Below are 9,676 nucleotides of genomic sequence, written 5' to 3'. Positions count from 1 at the left end.
GGGAGCCGGGGACGGGCCTCAGTGTTCTCTCCCCACCCCCAGTGCTTTATGTGGCCATGTTGGAGTTAAGAAGAGATGCTTGTCCTTACACCTTGATGATGAGGGCAGCTCCCACATACCGCCTCGCTTCCCGAGCCTCCTCTCTGCCCCTCTCTATAGCAGATGTAAGCTGACGGGGCATTTCTGAGAACATCCAGATCTGAGAAGGCGGACTCTGTGCCTTAGTGCCTGTTAGCATGTTCTGGAACCAGCGCCATGTGGCTTGGCCCACACATGGGGCAGGTGAGTCCACAGAGAGGGAACATTTGTTTATTTGGGCAAACGTGCCGTGTTAGAGTGGTTCTGAGAAGCCGGGCATGCAGTGGTCCACCCCTGGGGGGCAGGGGGGAGAAGAAGGGCTGCAGAAGGCAGGGATGGGGGAGAGGAGGAGGTGGCGGGTTGGCCCTCAAGGCTAAGGGAGGGGGGCGGGCCTGGGGAGAGAGGAGCAAAGCAGAGACAGACAGGAGGACAGATTCCAGAGGCTTGGTTTTATTGTACAGTATTCTTTTTCCTCAGTGAGATGCCATAAGCTGTGGTGGCACTACACACGGTCACAGGACGGGGAAGAGCCGCCGGGTGGAGAGCTGGGTGCTGGGAAAAGCCACCCCTCGAGGCATGTCCACTTATGGGTATCACCCCACGGCCAGCCCCAGGCCCCCGAGAGGTCCCTGAGAAGGCAGGCCTCTGGGGCGGGGGCCTATCTGAAGGCTCGGGCACTGCTGGAGGAAGACGGAAGAGCCTCCTGGGGGAACACGTGGGCCGAACTCTGTGTGGCTCAATCAGGGGCTCCACCAGGCCTGATTTACTGCCTCCAGGTCTGAGTTCTGGAAGCTCCTAGGAGCTTGGGATAGCCTGGGAGGGGGCTTGTCCTCCTCTGCCACCTCCCAACTGCTGGCTGAGCCAGTGAGAGACACTAGGCTTCCATTTTTAGCTTCCTCAGTCGGGGGAGGGATGATGGACCCTGCCTTCCACCTGCCTCGCCAACCCATCAGCACTGCTTCCTGGGCAGAATCTGCATTTTCACTGGACCAGACACCGGGCCCAAGGCCCCTTGGGGACTTCTTCAGGGTAAGAAGGTGGCTTTTTTCTGTGACGGAAAGTGCTCGTGGAGACGCTCGGTTCTCTCCTCACAGGAGGGACCACAAACCCTTGGCAGTGCCCTCACATCCGGGGTCTTCAGGCGCCATCTCTACTGCTGAGGGATGTGCTAGGGCCAAACACACCCCTCCCCCTCCTCGCCCAGGTCTCTCCCAGGCCTCTAGTCCCGGTGGGCAAGGATGACCGATACCCCTCCCATCTCGTCACTCTCCATCAGGTCCCCAACCCTGGCTTCCCTTTTCGCAAACTGCCAAAGAAAAGGTAGGATAAGCCCTAAATAAACCAGCCAGAAGCAGCTCTGGAACAAAGAATACAAATAGGCAGTGGCGTGCGGAGAGGGTAGGGGGTGGCAGTGGGGGATGGGAGATAATGGCATGCAGCACTGGGATTCCTTAGGGGCGGTGGGGTCCCCACTTCTCCCCAAGGTGTGTGAGAGGTTGGGGGGAGGGGGGTCAACTGACTCAGAGAAGTAGGGTCTCTGGACCGGGCCTTGTGGCTTCCTGTATTCTCCATGGGCCCAGCCAGTCACAGGGAGATGAAATCCATGGCCTGCAGGAGGGGCAGGGAGAGCAGGAGTGGCAGCCACGAGGTGTTCTGGATCAGCAGGCTTATGCCTCCACACTTGACCAGTTTATCTGTGGAGAGAGGACGGCGTGGAGAGGCAGGGCGGGGTTGGAGAGCGACCAGGACTCGGGCCGGCCCAGGCCCAGGGCAAGGCTGCTTTCCCCTGGGGAGGCTGGCACCATGATGTCTTGGCTGGAACCAGGGCCAACCTGGTCTGACAGAACCAACCATCTTTCCCATTTGCAGGTTCCTGAGCCCTTGAACATACATCATCACAAGAAAACTGTGGGTGAGGTAGCTAGTGCCATCCTGTTTTCCAGGTGGGGAGAGGAGGTTTGGGGAGGCCGAGTGATTTGTCCGCAGTCATGGGGGAAGCGTCTGCCATACCACTCTGCCTGGTCTGACTGTCCCCTTAGCCCTTCCCCCATTCCTGCTGAAGGTAGTGATTCCCCCGGGGCACAGGCAGCAGTGGGGGGAAGGGGAGAGAAGTTATGCGGCCACTCCCTATTGTGGCCCAGCCAAGGCCCGTTCCTCCCCAGCCTGCCTCTCCCAGCTTCCTTGGTCTTGTTGGGGGTTTGCCTCACCTCTGAGCACAGAGACATTCCTGTTGGAGACAATGGGAGTCTGGCCAGAGAGGTGGAGTGCGCATGTGTAGGTCCCCTCATCCTTGGTGGTGAAGTCGGACAGGTAGAGGACCTTGAGATTGTACTTGCTGAAGAAGTTGGTTCGGGAGCGGTATGCATGCTCAGGCACCCCAATGGTGCCAAAGAGCACGTGCTTCTTTGTCTCACGGGTCAGGCTGAACTCGTACTGAATGGGCAGGTTGGTGGTATTCTCATGGCGGCAGTCTAGACGAAGGCTCTGGTCTACCAGGCAGGCTGTCAGGCTGGTCACCTTCTGCCCACGGGCCACCTGTAAGACTGGCACCAGCAGTGCCCCCTCCAAGTTGGTGAGGACCTGTAGAGCAGGGGGCCTCCCATCCACATTAACAGTAGAGAAAGGCCTGGCCAGGGAAGGGCACAGGATCTGCTCTCTGAGCACCTCTCCCCGCCCAGAGATCCCTGGGGGCCAGTCTACCTTCCCTACTGCAGGCCCCAGCCTACCTCCCTCTACTCTAGTCATGGGTCCCACCAGTATGTTCCAGGGGCAGGAGACCTTGGGGGAGTTGATGCAACGTCCTGGTTCACACTTGGAGATTCCAACTCAGTATGGGGCAGGCTCAGTGAATTGTGTTTCCAAAAACCATCCCAGGCAGTCAGAAGATCAACTAGGTTGCTCAGCTGACTTAGGGATAAAAGGAGCCCTCTCTCTTCCTTAGTCACCTCTACTTTCTGAGGTCATGAGGAAGAAGCTAACTTCTCTGAAAGGAAGGCAGCCAGGGTGCTTGGAATCCCAGCCCTGCCCCTTGCCCGTTACCTGTCAGCAAGAGAGTGATGCCAATGGTAGGGTTCATGGTGCCGAGAGCTCAGTCCTGGATCTGGGGGTGCAACAGGATGGGAATCAGCCAAGAGGTGGTGCAGGTGTGCCCGCACTTACTGCCAGGGCTGGGGGCCCCTGGGAGACATGCCATAATGGCCACGGTGGGCATCCAAGCCCCTCTCTACAGCCCTCCCCTCCCACCTTTCAGTGAATGTGACACTGCCACTCAGCTCTTCCCCATCTGGGAAAGCAAGGGGGTTGGAGAACACGCCCTTCGCTGGTGTGTATGTGTGCTGAACACTTACTAGCTGGGTGGCTTTGAGTAAGTGACTTTAACTTGACCGTTTCCTCTTCCTTCAGGAAGTCAGGGACTTCCTAATTTTTTAAGCGTAAAATTTGCAGAAAACACAATTTATTACCTTAACCATTTTTAAGTGTACAGTCTCCAATCTCCAGAACCCTTTTCATCTTGCAAAATCAGAACTCTCTACCCATGAAACAAAAACTCCTCATTCAGGGCCTACCTATTTCTCGTTCAGAAGAAGATCCCCGATGCCCAAACAGTTCCTGGCATACAACAGATGCCCAAAAGATACTGAATGAACCTGGGCTTTAGATACTCACAGGGTTGTGATGGGGATTAAGAAAAATGACAGACATCTGGCAGTGCTGGAGAGTAAGTGATCCATGGCCTCTTAGAGAGCGTGGTCAGGTATGTGTGGGGCCCCAGGTAGGACGGTACTTGGCACACCGCTAAGGGTGTTCCCGACTGTGTGTGGGGAAGGCGACAGTGCCATCCTATTGCATAGCTTCTCTGCATCAGAACCAAGATGTTTCCAATTGTCCAGCTCTCTGAGCAGGATTCCTGGGCCTGCAGCTTTCCAGTCCAGCTTCGGTAGCCTCCCTGCCTAGGCTCTCTGCCCTGGTTTTTTTTTTTTTTTTGCAGCCTAGGCTGAATCTATATCCTGGCGAGGTGACACAGAGCGGGTAGCCTAGCCCGTCCGCAGCAGTGCTCGCCAGGAAGAGGCCACAGCAGGGGCGTGTGCCTGCGAGTGCGCGGGGCCATGCCCCGGTGCGTGCGCCCTGGTGCGCAGGGCGCGCCACTAGCCGCATCTAGGGTCCCCGGCGCTCAGCCCAGTGGGGTGGGGGGGGGAGGGGGGGAGGGGGGGAGGGAGGGGCGAGACTGGGGCTCCCGGGTGCCTGCGGCTGCAGTCAATTCCCTCTCAGACCCCTGCTGAGAGGAACCCGGAGGTGCCGTTGGGGAAGAAAGGGGGGTCGACATCTGGTTTAGATTAGCAGACGCTGAGTTACAGAGGGGGCGGCGAGCCTGGGATCTAGGAGAGGAAGCGGGGGAAGCAGCGGCTAGAACTAGAAAGGAAGAAATGGGGCTGGGACTCAAGGGGATGTAGAGCCAAAGGGAGGGGTAGACAGCTGGAGGGGAGGTGCAGTCTGTTTGCCTTTCCTCGGCCTTGCGTCCCCGCAGCTCAGAACCCGGAGAAGCTTTGCGCTCCCTCCTCTCCAGCCCGCGTTCGACTAACCCCACCCTTATTCCGTGTCCCTATTCCAATCCTCTCCTTTCCCAATTGAGGTCCTCCTTCCCCCTCTCTCATCCTTTTCCAGTTCTCGCCTCCCCCGTCTGCCTGCCTTCCTCCCAGTCCCCGCCCCAGCCCCCGCCCGCAGCACTGCGGTTTCCCGTTCCTTGGATGCCCCGCACCCAGCCCGCAGCGAGGTCGCAGGGCAGAGATATCCTTCAGTTTGCGGTCCTCCGCTCCCCCAGTTTCACCGCCCCCCACCCCCGGTCTCGCCTTCGCAGGCTGGCTTTGGGGACGTCTGGCTGGAGAGCAGAACACAAGGCTTTCCTTGGCGCCCTTCCTCCCGGTTCTCCTCCAGCACCCCAAGCCCCAGGCGAACGTTCCCCAGCGGGCGAAAGTTTCGCCGCGGCCGCCGGCCTGCAGCAGTTGCGTCCGGCTCCTGCCCCTGCCTGGCAAGCAGGCCCCTCCTCAAGCACTGAGCGGCTCCTTCCCAGGGCGCCCTCCGACCGTTTTCCAAAGCCTCGGATCGGGAGGGCTTGCCTGGGCGCCATGGGGCTTACTATCCCTGCGCCCCGGGTCCCGCCCTGCCTCTGGCTCCTACCTGGGCTCTGGTTCTCGGCCGCAGCAGCCTCCTCCAGACGCGCTGCCGCCTCCAGTTGCTACACCCTGCCCGGCGCCCGCAGTTTTCACCAGGGGTGGGAGAGGAGGAGCGGGGAGGGCCCGGGGGCTCGGCCAATCAGAGGCTGAGTGGGTAGCGGAAAAAGGGTGGCAGAGAGGGAGGAGGAGGCGGACCGATATTGGTGTGGGAGAGTGGACGTCCGCAGCAAAAGGGGGCCCTCGTACTGTGGCTGGCGGACCTGACCAGGGATGGAGGGATTCAGGACCCTGGAGATCAGGGTGGGGCCGCTTAGGGGCCGCTAGCCGCCTCCCAGAGCCCCGCCAAGATCGCTCCCATTTTAAGGCTTTAATCCTTTCTTCTGACCTAGGCTTCACAAGCCTGTGGGAAAGCCAAGGGGTAAGGGATGGATGATGGAGGCCAGCAACTGGGCCCCCTTAGGCAGCGCCCATGCCTCCTCGTTTCCTTTTCAGCTGGATCCCATCTCCACAGGAGCCGCCAGTGAGAGGTTTTTGGTGTTGGAATATTCCGGGTTTTCTCCAGAGGAAGATGGTAGGATGTTTTTCCACATTGGAGCAGCCCTTCAGAAGCAAGGCAGCACCTGGTCTTTCCTGGTCCCCAGCCCTGCTCCACCCCCTCACCAAACCTAGAACACCCAGCCCTTCAGAGGCTGTCTGCTCTTGGGCACTAAGTCTCCCTCAGCTCCTGGGCTGGCACTTCCTGGTGCAGACAGCTAGAAGGTTCTTCTCAATTTCATGTACTCCTCCTGCCCCCACTCCCACCCAAGTCCTTGAGTACTGTCTGCTTGGTCTTCAGACAAGGGAAAGGGTGCCGCCCTCTATCAAGCGTTCTGCTGGGCACATTACATCCATGGCCACAATCTGCTGGGTTCATCTCAGCCCACTCTCCATCCCACTTCATGGTTAGTAAGTGAGAGAGCTGGCCGGTCGACTTGGGGTGTGGAGCCCCAGGTCCTCAGTGCTGAGCCATTCCACGGCTGCATCCTAGACCAGTGGGAGGGGAAATTGTGGAACTGTGGGAAAGGGGAGGAGACAGGACCAACTAGAAAGGAATACCACGCTTTTAATCCCCTGGGGCACCTGTCCTTGCCCCATTAATTTGAAGTCATCAGAGGCCCTTGGATTTTATTTTTTTTTTAACAGCCAGTGCTGATGACTTGTCTCTGCCACCCACGGGTGAGGTGAATTTTTTTTGAACAAAGGTTTATTTGATTGATTTGCATCCTTGTGGCCTCTTTGTGAATTCTGGTGGGGACATCCTGTGGGCTGGCCCTGCCCCCCTGCCTGCCCATTCTCCTATTTTTTCATAGATACTGGTCCTGGCTCCTTCACTGCAGTTTCCATTAGTGTAATGGCACTGTTGGAAGCCATCCCTGGGCTTGCAAGTGGGAGATTCACTTCCCTCTCCCTCCCTTGGAGGTTAGGTGGCCTCCCAATGCTTAGAGTGATGGAATTTTCTAACTGGAACAAGACTCGCAGATGGTCCAGTCCAGGGGTCCTTGGCTCTGGTAAAAAACAGAAGCTCCTGGGGCACTTTATGAGAAATGCAGCTGCCCCTGCCCCCCTGGGATCTCCCTAGTCTAGTAGTAGAGCTGCCTGAGACTGCACTTTTCACAAGCTCCCAGGCCTGGGACCATCCCTCTTCAAAGATCAGGTGACCTGGCTTCTCATTGTCTGGAGGGTAATTTTTAAGGCCCTGGAGTTCCTGGCCCCTGGCAGCAGACCTCCACCACCACCTCATCTTTCCCTTTCATCTTCCTGCTGCATTCCGTATGAGCTAGCCTCCTCCTTGGCACTCCACGCAGTGTCTTCTTTCCTGCTTAACAGCTTTCTGGTTCTCAGTCCAGGGATCTTTCCTATCAGAGCACAGTTGCTTTAGTTGCTTTAGCTTCAGCCTAACCGCCACCCCCCCACTGGCACACACACACACACACACACACACACACACACACACACACACACACGGGACTGGAGATGGTTACTTTTTTTGGCAAGACATGAGGATACTCAGAGGCCCCTTAACTACCGGAGATATCTGGGCTCTGTCTGGACAAGACCCTGCATGCTCTGTTTTCCACTCTATGGCCCAGTCTCTGAGTGTTGCTGGTTGGAAGGCCTAGCTGTGCTATTATGATAAGTTTATGAGGACCTGGCCTATTTTCTGGGTCCCCAAGCACTTCACTTCAGGAAGGGGTGGGGAGTGTGGACTCTAGAGGGTGTGGCAATTGTGTGTCTGCTAAAGCAAGGTCTCCGGCTGGATGGAGTTAATGGCTCAAATGAGACATTTAGGGGCTGGGATGGAACACAGGGTGGTGATGGGGAGGAGATTTAAAACTCCCATTTGCTAATGGCACAAGATAGGAGTGCTGAAAGCAGGAAGGGTTTACAGGAATCCACCCAAGGCAAGATTTACTGGCAGACTGTGGCTGCCCTGTTGGTCCCTTAGATCTTTCCTCTCCCTTTATCTCCAGTTGCCCCATCTAGAGACACATGGAGTAAATACTCCTCTAAAAATGCACATTCTGGGACTTCCCTGGTGGCGCAGTGGTAAGACTCTGCGCTCCCAGTGCAGGGGTCCTGGGTCTGATCCCTGGTCAGGGAACTAGATCCCACGTGCATGCTGCAACTAAGAGTTCGCATGCCACAACTAAGGAGCCCACCTGCCACAACTACGACCCGGCGCAACCAAATAAATAAATAAATATAAAAAACAAACCAAAAAGTAATAAAAATGCACATTCCTTTAGGATGACCAAGAGACCACCAGCCATTCACTCTTTTTATTTCCCTATTTCATCAGATTGTCTTTTTAATCACAGAGGTGGCAGAAGCCATCTCATCATTTTATAGCTGGAAAATGAGGCCCACAAAGGATAATGATTTGTCAAAGGTCCGACAAATATTTTGGAAAACAGGCAAGACTAGCTAGACCTTAGGTCTCCTGACTCCATGTATAGCGCTCTCCACTGCTCCCAGGGTGGATCTTCAGACTTCTGCTAGACTGACTTCACTGGTGCATGGTGAAATGAGAAAAACAAGGACAATGTGGGGTACTCTGAACATAGCTGTCAGGTTGCTGCTTTGTTCTGATCACCTCCTATTCACTCTGTTGATAAGAGAGGATTCCCAGATTCCCACCCTAGGGTTTTGGAGATGGTTGAACACATGACACCTGACACTGGACGGATGTGACTGACAGCAGTTTATTAGTCACCTGTACTTACAGCCCGGAGGAAGACACCACATGCCAGGCACTGCCACTCAGGAGCTGCACTCAGGAACAGTGAAAAAGCAGGAGCTGTGAGAGGCAGGCTTTGTAGTATCCAAAGGGTGGAATGCTCATTTCCCGCAGAAGGATATGATTGGCTTGTTTGAATAATTCTGTGGGCTGGCAGGGAACGGAAGCCTGATTCTCAGGGGTAAGCAGGGATTATGCCTGGGCCCTGTGAAAAGGAGGGGTAATTGACCAGAAGAACTTATCAGCAGAAACTGATAATTGGGAAGCAGAATTTGTGGTTAGGCCACTTGAGACCGTCCCAGTTGGATCACATGTTAAGACAACTGTTGAGCCCTAATTTTGGGCTAATTGAGGCCACACACCGGCCCTTCCTTGCAATGATCTATTTTTTCATTCTAAGGTTATACCTTTCCACTTTTTTGAACTGATGGTGGTAGATGGTGTGTTTTTAATGTCCCTTCTAGGCACAAAAACAAAAGTGGTAACTTTCTGTTGCTCCCCAAACTTCTTTGGAAATATGAGTAGTCTATGAAATTGAAAAATCTTGGAACCACTGCTTGACCCTCTGCTGCCTCTCCTAATCTCTAGTTGAGGTCAACTCTGAGTGAGGTCACTCCCCGAAGAACTGCATGTTTGGTTGGAGAGTATGACAAAAAAGAGAAGTTTCTCTTAGAATGCAGGGCAGAGGGCGAGAGCTCAAAGCACCAATGGAGATAACACTTTCAACATTTATTTAAGAAGGTTTATTCATGAATGTTTAACTAATAAAATAATTAAAAGACATTATTTTTTATTTTTAAAACTTTATTTATTTATTTACTTTTGGCTGCTTTGGGTCTTCGTTGCGGCGTGTGGGCTTTCTCTAGTTGTGGTGAGCAGGGGCTACTCTTAGTTGCAGTGCATGGGCTTCTCATTGCAGTGGCTTCTCTCGTTGTGGAGCACAGGCTGTAGGTGCGTGGGCTTCAGTAGTTGTGGCATGCAGGCTCAGTAGTTGTGGCGCACGGGCTTAGTTGCTCCGCAGCATGTGGGATCTTCCCGGACTAGGGCTCGAATCCATGTCCCCTGCATTGGCAGGCGGATTCTTTTTTTTTTTTTATACTGAGGCCACTTTATTTTATTTTATTTTTTTTTAACATCTTTATTGGAGTAT

At 54.9% G+C, this 9,676-nt stretch overlaps 1 protein-coding gene across 1 annotated transcript; it reads right to left on the bottom strand.

The window, feature by feature from the left end:
* Positions 1-508: 508 nt before the first annotated feature.
* THY1 (Thy-1 cell surface antigen) lies at positions 509-5,360 on the bottom strand. Its single transcript, XM_007124221.3, has 4 exons — positions 5,254-5,360; positions 3,118-3,178; positions 2,286-2,621; positions 509-1,772 (listed from the first exon to the last, which is right to left on the bottom strand). The coding sequence occupies exons 2-4, from the start codon at positions 3,152-3,154 to the stop codon at positions 1,663-1,665; spliced, it is 483 nt and encodes a 160-aa protein (XP_007124283.1). The 5' UTR covers positions 3,155-3,178; positions 5,254-5,360; the 3' UTR covers positions 509-1,662.
* Positions 5,361-9,676: the final 4,316 nt, after the last annotated feature.

Source organism: Physeter macrocephalus, chromosome 16 (genome assembly GCF_002837175.3).
Source record: "Physeter macrocephalus isolate SW-GA chromosome 16, ASM283717v5, whole genome shotgun sequence".
Taxonomy (NCBI): domain Eukaryota; kingdom Metazoa; phylum Chordata; class Mammalia; order Artiodactyla; family Physeteridae; genus Physeter; species Physeter macrocephalus.
Note: the sequence above shows the minus strand (reverse complement) of the source record. Positions and strands in the feature narration are given on the sequence as shown.

Bases quoted from the DNA above. Each gene is read 5' to 3' on its own strand.
- THY1 (XM_007124221.3), bottom strand. From the start codon at position 3,154: ATGAACCCTACCATTGGCATCACTCTCTTGCTGACAG. The intron at 2,622-3,117 runs GTAACGGGCAAG...TGCTGGTGCCAG, and splicing joins CATCACTCTCTTGCTGACAG to TCTTACAGGTGGCCCGTGGG. The intron at 1,773-2,285 runs GTGAGGCAAACC...CTCTCTCCACAG, and splicing joins GAATGTCTCTGTGCTCAGAG to ATAAACTGGTCAAGTGTGGA.